At 40.7% G+C, this 23733-nt stretch overlaps 1 protein-coding gene across 3 annotated transcripts in view; it reads right to left on the bottom strand.

The window, feature by feature from the left end:
• The window catches only part of LOC139939607 (mitogen-activated protein kinase kinase kinase 2-like), a 69762-nt gene that overhangs the window by 17212 nt on the left and 28817 nt on the right, over positions 1–23733 (bottom strand). For 2 of the 3 annotated variants that reach the window (XM_071935628.1, XM_071935627.1), the window contains exons 1-2: positions 8406–9021; positions 3326–3435 (exon numbers count right to left, since the gene is read on the bottom strand). In XM_071935628.1, the coding sequence (XP_071791729.1) occupies positions 3326–3435; positions 8406–8535 (240 nt within the window). In that variant the 5' untranslated portion in view covers positions 8536–9021. Of the gene's footprint in view, positions 1–3325; positions 3436–8405; positions 9022–18306; positions 18426–23733 lie in introns of those variants that run through there. The other variant, XM_071935629.1, reaches the window with a different exon arrangement.

The following is a 23733-nucleotide window of genomic DNA, read 5'->3' on the forward strand; positions in this document are numbered from 1 at the left end:
GAAGTGCTTGATTTTAAGTGTCGACAAATGTGTCTACCTGTTGGAACTAAGGACTTAAACAAAAGTGATCTATTCGTGTGACAGAACGATGCATACGGTACTCCTTCCACTTTCATTTACAAAACCAAAGGGCATGCTGCTGAAAAAAAGAAGTCAAAAACAAGTCCTCAATTTACGGGGTCAGCAAACATGATGTGTGTGCCTACAGTGCAACCTGACAGTATGCGTGTGAGCAGGCTGCTATAATCACCAATAAAAATGTAGATACCACCTGATACAGTCAGGCACCTTTGTGATGCTATGATTCACAAGATACACATTATGCAATTGTACCTAATGTACAACCCTAGCTACCTGTAGCCAGCCTCAAGCCACCCCCACCCCAGGGCAATGTGCTTGACATAATTGGCTTTCTGACAGTACTTCCATGGGCTGAACATAGAGTTAAGGGGACCACTTATACTACAATTTAGCCTAACTACGATTGCAAAAAGAAACTTTACAAATCCCTAACACGTTGTACTACAACAGAGACTACAGCAAAGTGCTGACAACAAACCAGTAACAACAACAACAACAACAACACAACATCAGACCATAAATTCACCAGTTGCTAACAACTATCAAGGATAGCCCCTCAATCTACAAAGATAACAGGGTTCCTAGGTTTTGAGAAGTTGGCCCAATAAACCGTCTATCCAGTCCAGTTGCCTGTCTGTTTGCATAGCTGTACTGTACATCCCGACCAACACAACAATGAGCGGCATCTTCTAAGCAGTGTGTTTAAGACAAACATTCCCTATAACCTATGGACCCTCCTGTAGGATAGTCCACTGCAGGAATACAAAGCCCTCTGAAATAATGACTTAGGAATTCCAATTGTAAGGCGCTTATTTTTAACTGCATGCCACTGACTGACAAAAAGCTGTATTACTTTACAACCAGCCAGCAACCTTATTTTAAAACTTTTCTGACAAAGAAATGATAACATTGTTTTGTGGCTATGGCAACATTTTAAAGCATGTTTTTGTGAATAAAATCAGATGATATAAAGAATTACCAGATAAACACTCAAGTGTCCTCGGGAGAAGCCACATAATTGTTCAGTATGCCCACTCATCATTCTGTTCTGTGAACAACCATCTCTCTCCCCACGACACCAACATTCCTAGGAATTACTTAACGTTAAAACATGACTTTGCAATTTGAAGGAAACAAAAAATGGTCACAAGACAGTTCCTTTGGTGTATATTTAGCCACTGATTATTTAACTGATCTACGTAGGATGTCTTTTCAAAGCAGTCCAGTTGGCTAAGAATGTTACTTTCTATACTTCTATTACTAAACAATAATAGTGTTTAACGTTGCGGATAGTAAGGCAGATAATGGGATAGTGTCTTTGATGATACAAGCATGGAATTTGGAGCAAAGACATTTGCCCCAAAATGAAAAGGAGGAAAAGAAAAGAAAAAAAAATCATCAGGGAGGCAGGCCTGGAATTACATCTTTAAAAGGGCAAGGCCATTGTCACTTTGTAAAGGGCACTTCCATTGAAAAATCTTTAAGTCAATGGGAACTTTTGAAGGGGCACCAAGGCCAATACCAGGGCCGCGGCCGCTGTGTAATTCCAGGCCTGGCAAGGTAACACAGGAGATTGCCTCCATGCCCCCTGGCCATTGCCTTGGTGCCCTTGAAATGCTCCGGTAGAAATTTACAAATTCCTCATAGGGTGCCATTTACCAAGAAGAACATGCCCAAGTGGTGTCCTTGCCCTTTCAAAAATGAAGCATACAGGCCTGATTCGTATGTCCATGTGATCCATGTATCCCTAACAAAAATAGTGCATGTATGGTTAAAAACCATCTAACATGCTGCATGTATAATAATCCATGTACTATCACTATGTAGTCAAACATTAAGTTGGAAAATTACATTTGACTTGATTAGCATTGAGTGGCTTGAGATGTCTTCAAGACATTGTAGTCAAAGACCTCAAGGTTTAAGACGGAGGTACATGCCGATAATCTCTTGATTTGATTTGATTTTAGATCATGTAATTAGATTGGGATGCAAGTAACAGCCTGACTGACCCAATCCTTGGAGAAACGTGTACACCTCATTTTCAATGTTGATTTTATACTTTTTTTCAAAGCAAATAACCTTTCCAGACGTTGTCATGGTTGTAGAGTTTGGCAAAACAAATCATCATAATTAAATACATTTGTTTAACTTGTTGATTGTTTTTGTAATTTATTATGTTTGTACAACATAAAATCACACTATTTTTGTACACAAGCCTACATAGAAAGTGTTATCTAACTTGAGATTCTGAGTCCTGGGATCATAGACCATCAATTAGGCCAGTCTGATGATAGAACTTAAATGGTTTCATCGGTCTGTGCTATAAATGGAATGAATAATTAAGAAAGGTGTTTTCAGTCGGCTGGCTGCAGAACCAGCAGGCCATCCAGAGGGTTTAATTCAGATTGCAAGGTTACAAATAATGTTTGAATACACGTATAATTTGCATTGCCTATTGTTAATAAGAGCCACCCCCGTCCACTCAGTATCTGACTTGGTAACCCTTATGTCACTCCGGATAATGATGTGAAGTCAAGAAGAACAAGATAACCCATAAAAAAAAAAAAAACACCATCGGACACCTTTATAAGCTCAATAGCAGTGTATGCCGCAACAAAAACAGCGTCCCCTCATTCCAGATGTATCAGATGGGGTGACATAGATGCAGATATATCCATGGTTCGACTGATAACAGTAAGAGCTTGAGTGGCAACAGGTAACTGGGTAATACAAAGCACAACACAGCTTGATTTGGCCTCGATGTATAAGACCGGGAAATTAATTCCAGGAAGGGATGTCCAAGGAATCCAACACCTTTACAAAAGAGACATTTACTTAGTAGAAAAGAAATATGAAACCAATTTCACAAAGGTTTCCAAAACAGAAAATAACAAGTTTAGTAGCTGGGTCTCATTTAGCAGGGGAACCAGCAAAGACAAATTTCCAGACAACAGCGGCTCTTTTCAGAACAAATGCTCCTCTCACATTCTCTAAGTAGAATAAAGCATTCACCCATGGTCTCGTCCTCAAATTGTATCCCACTTGAATCACTGGTACTGCTCCAACCACTAGTGTCTACCCACCGCATCTTTGGTCGTCCCACGGAACGATGGCATCCCAAAAAGAGATTCATACATGGTTGTACCCGCAAGTGTTAGTAATATAGTTACTTCCTTATGCTCTTTACTCTTTGGGCAATATAAAGTTCAATTTGAAGAGAGCTAGGTAGTCTGTTAGTACTTACGGTCTGTGTGCTGCTGGTCTTGACTGGTTTATGTCTGGTACTGGACTCCTTCAAGGCTTGAACAAGCTCACTCGTGATTTCTTGAATCACTTCTTCTTTACCCTTGTCCGCTAAAAAAAGGGATAAAGGAGAGAGAAGGGAATATTTAGATGCCGAGATTGAATATAAATATTAAAACATTTCATGACTCAGTCAGGTTTGTCACTAGTGCTGATACGCGCAAATTTCAACAACCAAGATAAACACTAAGAAGACAAAATTCTAAAGACTTTTTTTCCAATTTAGCGTCCTTTCACCAACTTCAAAAAATTTGGTCTAGAATGCCCCTGTGTTGAACAACCCTCGTAAGAACCCTGGCGTAAGTATGTACAGGTAACTTTTGTCCATAACTCAATGAATACTATCTTTTAGTACAAATGTATGACTCTCTTAAGTATTTGTTGTACAAATACGACTCTCTTAAGTATTGAGAGGGTCACATGTATATAATACATTGTAATCAAACATACATGTGTAGTTTGCAAATCAATGATCATGAAAGTCTTTTACGTATTTGAACTCATTTGATTTGAACATTTGGGGGAATTAATCAATGTTTGTAGTTCCTGGGCACCTTTGAAAAACAGACGTCCAGAAAGAATTCCACATGAAAACTACATACGTAGACGACAATACTTATTCACATCATTGTGATATCAGCTATTGGCTAAGGGATTCAAACCCACAACCTTTTTACCACTGGACCACGGTAACTATACTTTTTCTATACTTGGTCTGTCAGTCTGTAAAATTTAACAAACAAATCGCAGAAAGTTGGCTCTACCAACTTGAAGTTATTGGTAGCCTATGAGTTCACAAAAGTGAATACATTGTTGAGGAATAAGTTTCACTAGCCATGTGTGTTTGCATCCAACCTTTCTATTGATGCTGTTGTGATATTGCAATACAACTTATTTTCTGTATCATTAGCCATCTTTAGTTAGAGCACATTCTCATTCTAGGGGAACACCATTCCATCTAGGGCCAAGTTCCTGCAAGGACTATATCATTGATCATAATTGACTAAATTTGCCTGCACTCTGTTTAGTCAACGATAGTTGGTCTACGCTAGTCGACTTTTTGGAACCAACCTACCGGGCATGGTAACTTACAGCCATGTTCATAGCACAGTGCAGAGTGGGCCAGTTATAACAAAATGATAGCATGCGTTAAGTTACCGGACGCCCTGAGATGAAATAATAAGAGTTGTTCGCATATCAGCCCCCTGTACACATGCCCTGCGTATGTCACTGGACAACCACTCATTAACTACTGATCCTTGCACGACATTGACCCTGGTATCCATAGGTTACCTAAAAAGTGCATCACTAGAAAGGACTGCTGCCCTTACTAAACCCCATGTCTAAAGAAACCCAACAACGCTGAACTGTTTGGAATCAGCTAGTTTGAACAGTCCAAATCCAGACTAAAGAAATTCTGTCCACCTCCTAGTGTAAAGGGGAATTTGACTAGTCTTGAAACGTATTTGAGTTTACAAACCAACATAATAAAGGGATTCATTCCTGGATTCATTCCTGGTTTGGACTGTCACTCCATTAGTCTCTTTGTCCATGTATAATCATTTCCCCGGGCTAAGTACCAGACCAATCTCCATCTTGCTTGATAAGTGTATTGTTATGTTACCATTGTTACCCATCACAACCAACCACTTGAAGGGTTAGTGGTGACTCTGTAAACAGTCAACACTTTTCACCAAGGACCGCAACTTTCTTAAGGAGCCCTGCAGTCAAGCCTCTCATCATGCTGGACCAAATCTGCTTAAACCCTCTTCGCAATTATGCTTACCAGAAACCGGTTACCGGCCAAAATAACTTGTGATGTGTATAACTTCCCTGCTGGTTGTGTTCAGCAGGAATTTGTTTAGCAATATTTTCTGCTTTTGTAAGCAGCTCTATGAAATAGGACCCTGGTTCTCAAAAAACAATTTTATAGTGCAGCTTACGCCAAAACATTTGCTTAACAATTTCCTGTCAATCATAAATACTAGTCACAGTCAATACATGTCACATTTTTAGCTGGTAACTCTATTCTGGTATGCACACATTTAAGTGCTTAATTCCTGCTTGTGCTTAAGTGGCTCTACAAAATTGCCCCTTGTAAAGTTGTTTGGTAGAATTTTATTTCAGCTTCTTGCGTGTCAGTAACACACTATTGTCGCATGAGCTTTTCCGTTTTCCGTAACTGCAACAAGGTCTAGTGTTAAACTTACATCAGGAAAAAACTTGTTGTTTTTTACCCTAAAACTGTATCTAGTTAGAACCAGTACCATTTGAATAGTCCTGTGAAAATTCCACAGGTATATTACTCAAGTTGGATTCTAACCCAGGACCTTTGCCATTCTAGAGCAGATGTCAATAAGGTTGCATCTTTGCATTAGCGTGAGATACGACCTTGCTACATGAGATTACAGTCACATTTACCCCCCCCCCCCCAAACTGAATAATGACCTAGTTGCACTGAGCAAAGACCAGTGTGATCCACATTGACTGGTAGAAGACGGGCATCAATATCCAGAACAAGTGGCAAACTATCCCCATTGACTGGTAGAAGACGACGGGCATCAATATCCAGAACAAGTGGCAAACTATATCCATTGACTGGTAGAAGACGACGGGCATCAATATCCAGAACAAGTGGCAAACTATCCCCATTGACTGGTAGAAGACGACGGGCATCAATATCCAGAACAAGTGGCAAACTATCCCCATTGACTGGTAGAAGACGGGCACCAATATCCAGAACAAGTGGCAAACTACATGCAGCCACCACTGCTCATGTTGTGTGGGTGACAACACCTTATGTTTGTTTTTGCAAATTATCTTAAACTGAATTCTCTAGAAAATACGATATTGCATCCGGCTTTCAAACTTGTTGCCTCAGTAACCCAATGTTGACAACAACATAAATGTAGGCAACATTAAAAGACACAAATACCACACATACCGAACACCCCCAGAAGAGTGGGTTTTCTTAGATTTTGTTTCCAAGTTTTGCCTGGCTGGCACAGGCACCCACCAGAGATGTCAAAGGTCACCACCCGGTTAAGACTTCAAAACTGAAACTCTTAAATCAAAAGCTCCGTGTTGAAAAGCATTTTAGATCTTTCTGTTTAAAAACATAAACTATTGGTTGCATTCCTGTGAGTTTGTACTCCAATTTCATGTCCCAGCTACATGTAGGGATGTACTGATTGGAAAGGCAAAATAAGCAAGACAGTATTTTTCAAATCGTAGTACATTTAGTCTCCAGAATTCAAAAATCTACTCCTTGGCAGTACAATGCGCAACAAATCTACGCAGCAAAGAAACACATGGTGTCACTGCAAACTGATTTACAATGATATCTCACAATGTCAAGCCTCAAAACCCATGAAAGTTTTAAAAACTCATTCTACAAATAATATTTGAAATGAAAGCAAGGACACTTGGTCTGGACATGACCTACTGATGTGCCAATTATGTCTGTCATTATGACTTCAATAAACAGACTTTACAGTTGGTTAAAGTGAAACTTGCTAGACCCTGTTTTGTTTTAATTTGTTCACGTATAAGTCATAAATTCCATTTAATCTTTAGGAAATGAAACACTTTCCTTAGCTTCCTTGAATGAAGTTGAAAAGCAAAAGTTCTTTGCCACCTTTCTTGCTGTAAATGAACAGCTGTTTTGTTTTTATGTGTTTTTGTGTTTTGAATGATTCTTCCATCAGGATATTTTTATAGAGAAAGTTTAATGGACACAAAAGTGATGCAAGTTTTCAAATTAAAATTTGTATTGGCTTCATCCTACTGCAAAACGAAGTTGGATTGCTACTGAAAAAAAAAAAAAAAATAAGACCATTGGAGTTGTCTAGTCTTGAGTTTACTGGCCTGACACTCAAATCACTGGCCTCTGGCCGGTGGTCCAGTGTAAAACTCCAAGCCTTGGCTCCTTCTGAAAGGTATCAGGCCAACATGGATAGAAACTATGGCTTAGGTGTCTTTAACTACATCAGGCCACTTGCACCAATTTAACGTGAACGTGTTTATCTGAAGGCCAACATCAACCTCACACATACAAATAAAAATCCCAGATTAATTTTTCATTCTTCAATACAGCATTTCAACAATCAGTTATTTATTTGTTGTTACACTTTTTAACCTTGCTAGTTACAGTGGAGTTGGTTTACGAGGTATATGTACATGGACATTCTATTGTTCGGCCCTTCAGTGGAAAACACTCTACTGGCTTTTGGAGACATTCCAGTCCTACTGTTGCCCCAAGGTAAATTAGCGAAAAAATATCTTTTGATAAATCCAGGGGAAAATCTGAACAATAGGTAATCATGCTTTTTATAAAAAGGGGTTATGTGAAATAAATATTCTGCACTATGCTCAAATCATTCCACTAATCCTTTAAACACAATAGCAAGGCCATTTCCATTTCGCAATTGGCCCATTTCCATTGCACAATCTTGGAGTCTATGGGAAACTTTTGATGGGGCACCAAGACCAAGATCTGGGGCAACATACACCATGGCTTGAGTTTAACTCCAGGCCTGCAGTATATACAACTAAGACAACTAATTCTTTCCAGGCTGCTTGTCCAATCAAGAATAATTTTTTTCCTCTTTTATTTCTTCTCTTTCTCTTATACAAGCCCCCTCTCCAGCACTCTTAATGTTTTGCTATTAACTATTTTTTTCAAATCCGGCGTGAGTGTAAAAACAAATACATTGGCTGGGTGCTGGTGTAAATAGACAAATAATTGCATATAACCTTAGATAATGTAACATGCCAAAAGTACAGATATTTTAAAAGGTGGGGGTGCACCAAGACGTCAATAGGTGGGAGCACTTGTTCCAGGCCTGAAAAACATATTGAAAACAACAACCCATGCAGGTTTCAGCTTTAAAAATGTATTCTACTGTAACGTAAGCATGCGGTGAAAAGGAGGGGGGAGGGGGGGGGGGGTTGGAACTAACAAATCAGTATTTGATATCTTATCTTCTATTCCACATGGACTATGATGAAGAACCACTTACAAATTCCTTCTACATCAATCGGATCGCCTTCCCAGTCCGTCTCCGATGATAAAATTCCAGTCTTTCCTTTCAGAGCAAAATCCGGCCGCAAATCCATTGATAAAATTCCTTGATCATGAGAAAGCAGCATGCCAATAGTTCTATGATATCACGCCTTCTGAGGTTAGTATCCTTACTGCTTGTCCGACCATAAAGGAATGGTGTGACCACGAGACTAAAGCTTCATCTTTAACGTCTGAAGGCCACTCCTCCTGAGATTCTGGACGATGGGGTTTTGCAGTAGCAGTAGCTGAGAGGGTCAAGGGGTGTAGCACAAGGGGTTAACCAGAAGAACCATCTACCGTAAGTCAGATTCTACCTCCATGGTCCGATGTATCCAAGGCATTAACCCTCAAAAGATGCCCACTGCTTACTTTCTAGCTGACACTCTTCTTGGAAATATAGTTTCCCTGAGCCTAAATACACGTGTCCAACTCATGCTTCATTCTATCCCTTGATGTAAATAAGGAGTCGCTAATTCCACCTCAGCTGATCAACAGCATTATCCGACTACTACACAACTAATTAGAATCTGCATAGACTAGGAGGCGATCCAGAGAGTGAAGTATACCCACCAGCAATCTCAGAGCCTTACTACCTTACCACTGGTTCCTTACCTAGCGAGGTAGAATAGTGCAGACCAGAGACAAAGACTATTCCATTATATGGTGGGGGGTCTTTTGATCAAGTTGTGTACAAAAGGCTTATTGTTGCTCAGCTCATCTGTGGCTGGCCTACCTACAAAGGAATTGTATTGAGCCACAGACTCCCTTGATACTGTGCAAGATTGTGGTTAGAGCAAAATAAACTGAGGGAAATATTAAGTATCAAAGTCACAGAGGGTATTTTTTCACAAATGGGGGACAGGATTGCAGCAGTAACAATCATTATGTGGGAAGATGCAATATAAAAATGAATAAAAATTATAAAGCGGGCTCAGACTGAATTTTTTTTACTGGTTTACAATTTTCTTTAATCATCTTAAAAATTTCCAATATACATTGGAGGAAAAAAGTAATCTATTTTCTCTTATTTATTTGATAGAAATACAATAGTGATCAAATTTGTTCAGCCTTCCAAACGAACTCTGCTAGGGTCAAAACATCAGGACATTAACTATTTTCTGCACTTATGCCATTCTGTGCTTGTGTGAGCAGTTTGCAACAGCTAATTTTATTTTCTCATAAAAGTAATTTTAAGTATAAGTCTGCATGTCCACACACATGTTGAATTGAAACACTTTTGTGTGCGGTTTCAGGTACATGTACTTCACAGAAATTAACATCATAGCGATCACAAGTGGTCTCCTTCAGTGTAGTTCTTATCTGATGATGATTCTGTACAAGCGGCTACGGCTGTATGGGTTTACATGCAATGAAGCACCAAGGCTGCCCTTGGCAACACTCACAGCCACAGCCAAAAGCCGAAAGCCGCAGCTGACAATTCTGACGAAGCCTTATTTATTTGCTCAGCGGCATGCTAAGTGTGGTCGGTTTAAAGTGCAGTATCACTCTGTTCCTGTGGCTGTGACTATGTGTGGGAGTAGATAGCTGAACGTTTGAACTTCCGCTATTGTGGGATACTGCAGTCTATCAAGTACATGTAAATGAATGCGGTAGGGTCGACTTTTAAACAACAGGGGGTGAATTTCACGCTAATCTCCACTTGACTACATGTCTTGTATTTTGGATATTTTACTGGACCACAAATAGTTTTAGACTTGAAAAGCTTCAGTAGGACTAAGAATCAGAATCAGAAATAACAATATAAAAAAATATGTTTGAAAAAACACGAGAGTGCAGGAGGTGTTTGGTTGAGAGAGAGATTAGATGGGCAAGAGCTTAGATAACTTGACTATTGCCCAGTGGTCAGTGGCTTAGATAACTTGACTATTGCCCAGTGGTCCAGTGGCTTAGATAACTTGACTATTGCCCAGTGGTCCAGTGGCTTAGATAACTTGACTCTTGTCCAGAGGTCCAATGGGTATTTTAAGCCCAGTTAAGTGGACCCCCTATCTCACAGTCTTTGTTACCAGACATTTTCTGCTTATATGCTGAATCGTTCATCATTCTATTGTGTGTTTTTGTACTTTGCAATTCCTGCATGAAACACTTTTCTCCCTCTGCTGGACTCAGTGATGAGGCGGTTCTAATCCCCTAACATGAGATTAGTGGAAAGGATAATCTCTTCACCAGGGAATTATTATTGGAAAAGGTCACACAGATAAGCCATAAATCATTCAAAAGCTTCTTTTTTTATGAACTGGAAAACTATAATGTATACGGGTATCCAACAAATCTCTTGTATTTTCAGCATTCACAAAAGGACATCACAGAGATTTTAATATCTCAAACTGGCCTTGAGGAGAGTCTTGGAGATTCACATATTTTGTCAAACTTTTGTTTTGTTTAAATCATTGAGGGCATTTTAGACAAACTTAACTTGTGAAAGTTAAGCTCAAATAGTTCGGGGGGGGGGGGGGGGGGGCGGTTGATACAAAAAGTAATTTAAAAAATGCACTAATTTTTGAAAGTCTTCACAGCATAAATAAAGGCAAAAATATTTCACAGACGCTTCCGACCACCTGTGGCCCTGGTTACACCTTAAAATTATGTCCAAATATGTTCACATTTATATTTTCAATCTTACCAATGTTGAGCACAGCTTTTGAGAATGTTTCCCTACCACCAGTTGTTTCACAGATCCAACCATTCACGATTTTGATGCTTTACTTACATCTGAAGTTTTTCTGAAATTGCAGTTGTGGTTGGTTTACATTCTATGTTGATATCACTTTGAATACATGCAAACTTCAAATACATGCAAACTTCAAGAACTTACCCTTTAACATCAATTGGTTGTTTATTCGGTGGCAAAACATTTCAACTGTCAACAGATAGTCGTATGCTGAATCTCTCTAGACTGGTTGGACAACAACCACAGCCAGCTCTTCAAGTCACAAATGGCATATGAAACAGGGTCACTACCAATTAACCCCTGTCTTAACCAAATTACCTCCACAAATGGGATCTTCATTCACAAATAAACACAATCCAACCTTTCCATCACGCTAATCAATGCACTAATTACTCCCAAGAGATGAAAGCAGTGATTTCAGTCAAGTTGAAACTTTGCTCCTATCACATGCAGCAGAGGCACTCATTGTAGGAAGGATGATTTATGGAATAAGACATTAGGAAATGAGTAAAGACCCAATGCCTCTCAAAAAGAAAGTCTTGTTGTATGTACAATCCTCCAGGCATTTTCCTTTACTTCCTATCCCCCCTTACAGGATAGAGAAAGTCTTGTTGTATGTACAATCCTCCAGGCAGTTTCCTTGACTTCCTATCCCCCCTTACAGGATAAACTTGACATCACTTGTAACTAGTCACAAGTTTGAGAGTTGAGGTTAAAAAATCTGCTCTTAAATTTTGTAAAAGTATGTTGTCCACCGACTAAATGCCACGTTAAACAGCTGAAGGATTAGCCAACCGTCTAAATGGTCTGGTTGGCGAATTCATTACTTTTCAAATGACAATACTGTCGAAAGAGAACTTTGAAGTGATGATGAACAAGATGGGAGACATTTGAACTCTTCCTACTGGCTAGTCTTTGACAATCAATAAAGAGATGCCCAGGTAGGTTCAAAAGCAGGACAGTTCTATAAAGAAGTGAGAAATCTCCAGAAAAAGGGGGGAAAAATACTCTCCGTCCGCGGTAGTAGAATACAGTGCCAGCAAAACAGTTCTCACAAGAACAAACTCTACCTGGCAAGTAGATACACACATGGTGTTACTGCAAACCAAACATATATTCCATCCAATGCCTCAAATCAAATAATAATATACTGGTACAGTACACAGGATATATCTAATGCTTAGGTTACCATGGAACATTGACTAGTCGTAAACAAATGGTGCCTGGATGTGCATGAGTACCAACATTTTTTGTGTCTGTGGCCGTTTCATGGGCAAACTCAATAGGTCAAAGAGTACCAATTAATAATATTTTTGGTGTCATGTTTGTGGATGGACTATTAGCAGATGACATGAAACAGCCATGCGATGGTTTGTGGAACCGTTTCTTGTTAGTGTTAGCGTAAGTGCCATGGACAAACTTCATGAAGTATGAAACTAGGCTTGTGCATAGAGCACGTAGTTATACCTCCCTACCTTGGACAAATTTAATAGGGGTGGATACTTTCCAGAAGCATGATCAAACATCACGTTACAAAGACAGTGATATATGAAAAGTCACTTCAAAGTTCAAGTGCAACTGCATCAGGCCTGGGATTGCACAGAGGTCATGGAAGCAAATGTCTCTCTTGACCTGGTTTGACCTTTGTGCCCATTTAAAACTTCCCCCATCTAGTCTATAGTATTTTTCATTTGAAGTAATCTTTGCAAAATGAAAATGCCATTGCCTGCTCAAGACACATTAGGAAAATCTGGTTTACATGTTAGGTCCTTACTTTTTATACTTAATCAATTAAAGGAACACGTTGCCATGGATCGGACGAGTTGGTCTATAAAAATCATTTGAAACCGTTTGTTATGAAATGCATATTGGTTAGAAAGATGTTTTAGAAGTAGAATACAATGATCTACACAAGTATCACTCGAAATTGCCTTTTACGTCGTGAACTATCACGGTCGGCCATTTATGGGAGTCAAAATTTTGACTCCCATAAATGGCCGCCGTGTTAGTGTACAAGGTAAAAAGAAAACCACGCAATTTGGAGGCATATTTGTGTAGATCATTGTATTCTACTTTTACAACATCTTTCTACCCATGTGCATTTTATAACAAACGGTTACAGAATGCTTTTCAAAGACCAACTCGACCGATCCAAGGCAACGTGTTCCTTTAACCGTTCATCCAATACAATAGCGTCTTAGCCCTCTCAGGTTCCCACTTATACACCTGGGTTAAGAGGAGCAATTATGGTCAAAAGTTACTTGCTTAATGACACAAGTGTCATGACAGAGACTCAGACCTACATTCCAATGACTGCTTGCCCACAAAATGCCTTGTTTTCCCTAATGCTACAAGAGATTTCTATTCTAACCAATGTTAGTTGCTACCGTAAAGTAAGTGGTAAAAAGGTTGCTCACCCTAAAGGAGATTGCAACTTATATAAAGTTCAGTTCCATTACTTTAGATGAATGCCATTCCCCATGGCAGACTCCCACATGGGTTTTGAAATTAGTTCCTCATCTGTGAAAATGACTTGAACATTATATGCTGATTGATCACTCAAAAAGAAACACCCCTGGAAGGACCTTTTTGGTTGATTTTGTTTTCTTCTTGATTTTTAGTATTTTTCGAAACAATGCTGTACTGTGGGTGGGGTCACTTTCACATTCATCAGAATACTAACAAATTAGGGTAACTTCATTTACACTTTTGAAAATGAGAATGAGTAAACATAACGATCCTCCCGACATTTGTTTTTTAATTTCCTTCGCAAAATATACCAGTTGCTACTCAAAAATCCACGTCTGCTATGCACTAATTGGAGTTCAGTGTGCACCAAACAAGCTCAGTTGAACAACTTTGCTAAGATGACTTTTGTTCTTAGGCCCCCAGGTGTTCCATACATATCTTCCCCCCTCCAAAAAAACAAAATCGTCCCGAATCACTCTTGTCCTGTTATTGGAGGGTGATTTCTCTGCATCTGTTTCTTGCCTGCCGGCGGGCACAGTTTATCTAGACTGGTCAGGATCCAGTAACATCCACCGGTGGCATCCAGAGATAGTCTGGACCATGCCAGGTGAATGGGTCAGTGCCAACCAATACCTCAGACATTCATACTCTGATAGGTAAGTTGTTATTTCTTAAAGGCAGTGGACACTATTGGAAATTACTCAAAATAATTATTGGCATAAAACCTTTCTTGGTGATGAGTAATGGGGAGAGGTTGATGGTATATAAAACCTTTCTTGGTGATGAGTAATGGGGAGAGGTTGATGGTATAAAACATTGTGAGAAACGGCTCCCTCTGAAGTGCCATAGTTTTTGAGAAAGAAGTATTTTCCACGAATTTGATTTCGAAACCTCAGATTTAGAACTTGAGGTCTCGAAATCAACCATCTAAAAGCACACAACTTAGTGTGACAAGGGTTATTTTTCTTTCATTATTATCTCGCAACCTTTACTTTTCATTATTATCTCGCAACTTCGATGACCAATTGAGCTCAAATGTTCGCAGGTTTGTTATTTTATGCATATGTTGAGATACACCAACTGTGAAGGCTAGTCTTTGACAATTGCCAATAGGGTTCACTGCCTTTAAGAATTGGATAATTGCTTGGTTTTTGTCAACGTCAGGCCTTGAACTTCGCTCTAGAAGGGGCACAGCGATATTCTTCTGGTAAGCCTCTGTTAAAGGGCACATTCTATGAGGAAATGAACCAGTCAATTTGTAATGGAACTTTGGAAAGAGCACCACAGCAAATACACAGGGCACCGTGGCAAATGCTGTGGGTACCATGGGTTAACTCAAGGCCTGCAACAAGATGCCGATTATACAGGCAAAATTTTCAACAAAAATACAACAAAAGTCACATGAAAGTTTCAGTTGAATACAGTCACTAAAAAAAAATATTTGTCTAAGATTTCCATCAATATTTCTTGTTAAATCCATCAATCTCCTGGAGTGATGGATTTAACTTTAAACAAACAATGTTGCATGGCGCTAAAAAATACCATTACCATCTTTTGACTTGATGTTTGAAATAAAATAGCTGCATCCCCTCACAGGCATGCAACTGTAACTTCTCCCCCCAAAAAGAGGAAATTACAAGTTTCATGATTTTGTGTAGTATTTTTCGATTTTGAATGGTAAAACTGAGATTTTTAAAAAGAGGAAATCAGCTGATTCAAGGGCAAGTTTCGTCCCCTTGCTTTTAAGGTGATCTCGGATGCAGCCACCCAGGTTGAACTTGATTGCGATCCCTGGCTTTCAGGCTTCTGACTGGCACCCCTAAACAATATTGACAAAATAGGGAGACTGCCAACATAGGACTAGATAGCTCAGTTGGTAGAGCCCTAAGAACATTAAACCAGATGTTGTTGGTTCAAATCCCATTCTAGTCAATTATTCTTTGTTCAACCCCAAATCAAAGTATGATAAGATCAGAACAAAAGCCCACTCGGTTTGTTTGTGTATGAGAAATGACCCTTTCATTTTACGTTACTTGACTCGCATTTGTGCAAAAATTTTCTTGGTAAATACTTGGGACGACAAGAGATCGATTGGGTGTCCGTACACTGCCGCCATTGTTTGTTATTGTACTAGGCATTGAAGCATACCAGGGTCTGTTATCAGCTGTTTGTTACGGCCAAGGTTCAGGTCTTTTTCATGGTAAGACATTCCATAATCTTGAAAAGAGAACAAACAATTCTGGTGCATTTAAGACAACATTTGTGGCTCTACTTTCCTTCCTAATCTGCGAATGCTAAGCGAATTTGACGTGAATTTGATGCCTCAACTCCATTTTCGCAGTTAATGTTTAGCAAAAATTGAGCACATCGCAACCCTTGCGAATAATTTGTTGTGAATATGTGACGTCAACATTCATATCTATCACATTCGCATTCGCAGGAAGTATGAACCAGGCTTTAGGGTTTTATTGTGACAGGTTATTCTTAAGAAAGTATTACTTCGGAAGCTCTGACATGTTCTGAAAAATAATAATACGCAGTATGCAAGTATGGTAAAAGATCTTTCAATACTGATGTGAAATGGTATGAGTTGTTGCATCAAGTGTTTCACAAGTAGGTCACTTAAACCACCCCTGTCTAAACAAATTGTAAACAAATTCAAAATTAATTCTTGAAAAACACCCAGAAGCAGATTAAAAAGCTTAATTAATTTGTTGACAAGAAATTGTTGCTTTAACACTTGTGACCAATAAATCATCCAGAAAAAAAGGTTTTGCAAGGTCACGCGACCATGTCAAGTGTCACAATTTGGGGTACTTTCAAAGGGGGTCTCGGTGGTGGTGTTTTTATGGTGGCACTTCTGACACCTCCAAATAATTAATTTCCGAAACTATTTTTCCAAAAAGGAAATTAGATTCTGGACTCGTCAACAGATGCTAATTGCATCTCAATAGTTTATCCATCTGAGTGAGTCATGTGAAAAAAAAGCAGAAGGAAGAACAAAATGTAGATCATTGTTGATAAAATTCACTGATTGATGATCGTAAGTGGTGAAAGGTTTCCCTCGAGGATAATAGGTAATTGGCGGGCCATGTACCAGTTAATTCAAACCGTATGGAAAGGCAAGACGTTAACAAATTGGGACCAGTGCTCTTGTGCGTGGAGGCTAATTTCAGGATGGATAAGTAGAGACACGTAAGTGACAGAGTAGGTTTACTCATTGAGGGGGGGGGGGGGGGGGGGGGCGAACAAATCAAAAGAACTGCAGGGGGGGGGGGTGTTAGGGTGAACAAGTCCAAGGAAATGGTTTCTTCTTTTTCAATGAAGCAAGAGATATGCTCACCAATCTGGGAGTCAATTTGCACATTATGGTGTAAGCCAAAATGCCGCGTCACCTCAATTGCGCACTACAATGGTTCACACACGGGGATATTGCCCCCACCCCCCCCCCCCCCCAAAAAATGCCGCAACCAATGAGATTATTTTGATTATGGCATCAGGTGAATTGCTTCAACACATTGTACGTCTCTTTCAATATTTAATAATAGTGCCATCTTATACAGCGCTCGAATCCGTCACTCAGTGTCACTCAGTGACGCTTTTGGCACTTTAGACGACACATGTCAGCAATAGTAATGTAATGTACACATGTGTACAGCAAAAACAATGTACGTGTATAAATGTAGAGCACATTTCCAGGTTTTGTTTACACAAGTCAATTCATTCATCCTTTCCAATTACCAAACTTAAACTCTCCCAATCTGTTTATTTCAGCATTAAAAAAAACAAAAAACGTTTCTTTGAATTCAGCATTACAAAGTCACACCTCCTTGATCTTAAAAAGTGTAAACCAGTGTCATTCGATCACAGCCACTGTCATTCAATCACAGCCACTGTCATCACTTCAACTAGACCCAACCCATCCAGAGCTCTCCAACCAAAAAGAAACAAAGGGGGTCCCGAAAAAAACAATTTTCTTGCGTGTTACACGTCCCCCTTCTGCTTCCTGAAGGTGGCCAAGAAAACAGCCTAAGGATGACAGTAGCAAGGATGCCCCTCGTTAACAAGGTGGATATGACAGCAGCAGGGCTAGGGGGGCAAGACACCGGGGGTAAACGGAACAGGACACATGTAAATTTGGGGATGTTTTTCCCAAACTGTGAATGTTGGTTAGGGGTGAGGTAAAAGTGAGGCACCTGTTTTTAGCCTGAGATGATGTAAGAATCCAGAGATGAGAAGAGACGTGAATTCAGCTTGTTTGCTTTTGGTTATGAAATTGTTGTCATACATGTATGTACACAGTTGGGTAGGCCTTATTTGTTGACTAACAACTCCGGCATACAACCCATGAGAATACACTGAACACCTTAACTCAACCTAACTCCTTATAAAACCAATCAGAATCAAAACCTGGCAAATCTTACACAACGTTCAGTCATGCGCCACGCAAGGACTGCCACACAAAAGCAAACAAAATCTGCCCTTGGGTTTTGATGAATTTGTACTCATCAGGACCCAGCGGTCCATGAGCTAAGCGAAAAGATAGAAGAAGCCATTTAAGATCCTTTGACTTTAAGGATATATACCTACAGAACATTTGCAATCTTGGATTATCCAATACAATAATCGGGAGAATATTCCAGATATATCCTACTGGGAAAGATTAGGGGTTGATTGAGTCAGTGATGAGACTTACCCATGGTTGGCCTTGTGAGGGCGCCGTCTCCTTCTCATTCAAACGTCTCTGGTGTGGAGGCTTTCACTCAGACTGTGGTATCTTCTTTAAGACAGTTTAGAATCTTGTCAAGTATATTACTGCAATGATTAAAAAGAAAGACACACAGAGGATTTATTTTTAGTAGTGAGTTTTACACATCTCCAAATGCTATCCTTTCTCATAATATTAAATAACAAGTTCTTATTTAGCGCATTTCACCATAACTATCTGAATGCACTTCACATTAGTGCCCTGGTCATTGGGCCAATAACATTCCTTTAATCTTTCTTAGCTCACAACCTGGGCAACCGTAGCGCTCCAAAGGCTTTTTCATACACAATTTCTTCCTCTACCCTCGCAGGTACCCATTTATACCCCTGGGTGAAGAGAAGCAATTAAAGTATCTTGCTCAAGGACACAAATGTTAAGACTAGGACTTGAACCCACACACCAATGACTTGAACTCGATGCTCTTACCCGCTAGGCAATGAGAACCTACATCCTCACGCAAAAGATAGTCCTGAAAATCATTTGAATCCATTAGGCACGCTAGGAATATGAATAACGGCGCAGACACCGAGTTGTTGCACGTGTTTGTGAAGCTAACATAGCCAATCAATCTTACTACAAAACTATAAATGTATTTTTACATTGCAGTGATAAGAAGCAATTATACTTCCATGTCTATGTGCAGGAACATCAGGATGAAGATTGAGATTCAAACCCCATCCAAAGGCAGATCTGATACTTCAAAGTCAGTGGAGGGAATTGCCTCACCCCTGCCCCTGCGATGCAGAGGCAATTGCCTCACCCCTGCCCCTGCGTTGCATAAGGGAATTGCCTCGCCCCTGCCCCTGCGTTGCATAAGGGATTTGCCTCACCCCTGCCCCTGCGTTGCATAAGGGATTTGCCTCACCCCTGCCCCTGCGTTGCAGAGGCATTTGCCTCACCCCTGCCCCTGCGCTGCATAAGGGAATTGCCTCACCCCTGCCCCTGCGTTGCAGAGGCATTTGCCTCGCCCCTGCCCCTGCGTTGCATAAGGGAATTGCCTCACCCCTGCCCCTGCGTTGCAGAGGCATTTGCCTCGCCCCTGCCCCTGCCTTGCACATGGGAATTGCCTCACCCCTGCCCCTGCGTTGCAGAGGCATTTGCCTCACCCCTGCCCCTGCGTTGCATAAGGGAATTGTCTCACCCCTGCCCCTCTGTTGCAGAGGCATTTGCCTCGCCCCTGCCCCTGCCTTGCACATGGGAATTGCCTCACCCCTGCCCCTGCGTTGCAGAGGCATTTGCCTCACCCCTGCCCCTGCGTTGCATAAGGGAATTGTCTCACCCCTGCCCCTCTGTTGCAGAGGCATTTGCCTCGCCCCTGCCCCTGCGTTGCACATGGGAGTTGCCTCACCCCTGCCCCTGCGTTGCAGAGGCATTTGCCTCACCCCTGCCCCTGCGTTGCATAAGGGAATTGCCTCACCCCTGCCCCTCTGTTGCAGAGGCATTTGCCTCGCCCCTGCCCCTGCGTTGCAGAGGCATTTGCCTCGCCCCTGCCCCTGCGTTGCATCTAAGGGAATTGCCTCGCCCCTGCCCCTGCGCTGCATTGGTGCCCTTTGAAATGTTCCAGCAGAAGTTTATTTGTCTATCATATAAGTGCCATTAAACAGGAGATATGGCATTCCCCTTTCAAGAAAAAAGTTTTAGGCCTGCAAATGACTTTGAATTTGAGTCTGTAAAACTGGTTTATTTTCACTCTTTTTGGTGGTATAGTTCTTGCTTCTTAAGTTTAACACTGTATGTCTTACCTACATGTACTAATTTTACAAAATAACATTCCTTGAGTGAAATGAGTCTAATCTAAAACATGCATACAGGTAATCTATTCAATAGATGTGTACTTGGTATAAAGCAATATTATAGAGTTGGAATATAGATTAGTGATATGTGGAGGAAGAGATTGCCCTGGGTCTAAAGAATAAAACAACATAGCGTAAACCACAAATAAAGTTTGGTCTACCTCCATGATCTACCTGCCATTTTGTACCACAAAATTAATTTCCACAATTTGTTGTTCTATTAATTGTGACCAGCCCCCATCAGTGCTGTGCAATAAATTAAAAATTTCCAAAAAACCTCCAAAAATATTTTTCCATTTCCCTCCAAAAAATATTTATATAGAATAAATTTCTTATCAGTCGGATACAACGTGAAGCCGTATGATGTGGTGCTCAACTGGCAACTTTCTTCTCCCCGAGGAAAAACAGAAAAACTGAGTTGAACAGCGTGTCCCGTCAGTCACTCGCCACTTCCCCGATCCTAAATTATCTTCAATCACAAATTGACCTCATTGACGGAGGTCACTGACCTCTACATGACCTAGAAATTAGTCTATGAATAGACACACAGGCAATGGCGTTATTGCCAAGGGAATATATTCCAACGAAGGCAACAAAACCTCAGTGACACTGTAGACATGTGACAAGTATTGACTATGACGTGGAAATAAATACCTACAAGTGGAAGGAACCCCAAAATAGGATACATCCTGAAAAGCAATGAGAGTGTTGAGTTCCTTCCTTAATCCCTGATAACTAGTTAAAAAAAAAATTTTGTTTCAATACTAAAAAAATTGCTTATATTTGAAAAACATGATTAATCAACTCTTGCTCTTTTTATTGACACAAGTCTAACACTAAAAGGAAGGCTTCCTGTACATGTATCGCTGTGGTGCTTCCTGTACATGTATCGCTGTGGTGCTTCCTAAACATGTATCGCTGTGGTGCTTCCTGTACATGTATCGCTGTGGTGCTTCCTGTACATGTATCGCTGTGGTGCTCCCTGTACATGTATCGCTGTGGTGCTTCCTGTACATGTATCGGTGTGGTGCTTCCTGATGTATCGCTGTGGTGCTTCCTGTACATGTATCGCTGTGGTGCTTCCTGTACATGTATCGCTGTGGTGCTTCCTGTACATGCATCGCTGTGGTGCTTCCTGTACATGTATCGCTGTGGTGCTTCCTGTACATGTATCGCTGTGGTGCTTCCTGTACATGTATCGCTGTGGTGCTTCCTGTACATGTATCGCTGTGGTGCTTCCTGTACATGTATCGCTGTGGTGCTTCCTGTACATGTATCGCTGTGGTGCTTCCTGTACATGTATCGCTGTGGTGCTTCCTGTACATGTATCGCTGTGGTGCTTCCTGTACATGTATCGCTGTGGTGCTTCCTGTACATGTATCGCTGTGGTGCTTCCTGTACATGTATCACTGTGGTGCTTCCTGTACATGTATCGCTGTGGTGCTTCCTGTACATGTATCGCTGTGGTGCTTCCTGTACATGTATCGCTGTGGTGCTTCCTGTACATGTATCGCTGTGGTGCTTCCTGTACATGTATCGCTGTGGTGCTTCCTGTACATGTATCGCTGTGGTGCTTCCTGTACATGTATCGCTGTGGTGCTTCCTGTACATGTATCGCTGTGGTGCTTCCTGTACATGTATCGCTGTGGTGCTTCCTAAACATGTATCGCTGTGGTGCTTCCTGTACATGTATCGCTGTGGTGCTTCCTGTACATGTATCGCTGTGGTGCTTCCTGTACATGTATCGCTGTGGTGCTTCCTGTACATGTATCGATGTGGTGCTTCCTGTACATGTATCGCTGTGGTGCTTCCTGTACATGTATCGCTGTGGTGCTTCCTGTACATGTATCGCTGTGGTGCTTCCTGTACATGTATCGCTGTGGTGCTTCCTGTACATGTATCGCTGTGGTGCTTCCTGTACATGTATCGCTGTGGTGCTTCCTGTACATGTATCGCTGTGGTGCTTCCTGTACATGTATCGCTGTGGTGCTTCCTGTACATGTATCGCTGTGGTGTAACTGAATCTTTAGCCTGAACCATAACTTGTGAACTGCAAAAGCCAAGCAAATTTGTTTGGTCCCTGGTGAGAAAAAGTGCGTAATGATTGTTCACGTCACGTAATTTCACCTCGCATTCCCTCACCTCGCATTCCCTTTCATTCCCGGGCTTCAGTCTAAAGCACCCTATTTCTTGACTAAGTTAAGTGCAATGAGAGACTTTGGAACACGAGAGGGCAGCAGACATAACAAATACTATTCCATTGTTTATGCAGTTCTGAACATGCGCACATTTCTCAAAACATGGTTTACATGGAGAGTGTGCTGCCACCTACTGTACCCAAAAGTCTCCCATAGTATAGCCTGAACACTTGATGTCACGCTTCGAGGCTCGTGAATAATGCCAGATACCTGCTTAAAGACCGGCGTGTGTATTCACCTTTGACCTACCCTAATTTCACATAGAGATACGCAGTCAAATTCTATTGTTATACTTCTGTACAAATTGTAAAGTTTGATTGGTCGAGAACCAATCACGTGCCGTGCAACAAATACGCATGTTACATGGCTCAAAGGGCCGGGCAACATGAAAAGTGATGTACACCTGTGTACAAACATCACCTTGATCGTTCCCAGTGTGGGTCGATTTCCAGCGCTGTGTACGAAACGAATGCGGGTACGAGGGAATTGTTTCTTCTTCGTCTGCTTGTTAAACAATGAATAGTCCGTCGTAATAATGTTTGAAGATGACAACAGAACTTCGAGAAGAGGAATAATAATGTTACAAAGGTTTAACAGAACAATTGTTGCAAGCTGTGACTGGGGTCCATGGGTTTTGTACACCCGAGGGGGAAAATGTCACCCGAGGCGAGGGACCTATCTTTCAGGGCGGATAAAGAGAGAGGCCCAGTCTACCCATAGTATAGCAAAGTTTACAAACCTTCCGTACATGCACAAACTTGTTAAGACGTTCTGTTGAAAGTTTCCTTAGAATACAGTAGTCAAGAAGTTCACTTCCGGTAATGATGACTATATGCAGGCATATAGAGTTGAAACCAACGGTTCTTTTCAGAACCACCCCAACTCATTAGAGATAGTCATTACATGGTGTTACCGCAAACCTTTCTTTATCGTATTTCCACCATGCAAAGTTTCAAATCCTACTTATACGTTTTTGACCTAATGACAACTTTCATACCAAAACAATTTATTTTAAATGGAACACTACCCTTAAACAAATGAAAAATCAGAGGAAGGTTTGTCTTATTATTGTTTTTTTTAGGATAACTCCCAAAAAATTGTAAAATAATTATACTAACATAATTTCCTCTTTCCTTTCACCTGACTTTGACACCCCCCCCCCAAAAAAAAAAAAAAAAAACATCGCTAATTACATTAAATTAAAGACAAAGTACAGGGTTAGCAACAAAATTACAACCTTTCATTAAAAACCAGAGGATGGAAATTAATGGATTCCACGAAAAGTAATGATGCAATGTCCCTCTATAAGGAGCCAAAAGTTCACTTACAGTAGATAGTTTAATAGAAGAAGCTTGTAATAACCC

This window comes from Asterias amurensis, chromosome 7, assembly GCF_032118995.1.
Source record: "Asterias amurensis chromosome 7, ASM3211899v1".
NCBI lineage: Eukaryota > Metazoa > Echinodermata > Asteroidea > Forcipulatida > Asteriidae > Asterias > Asterias amurensis.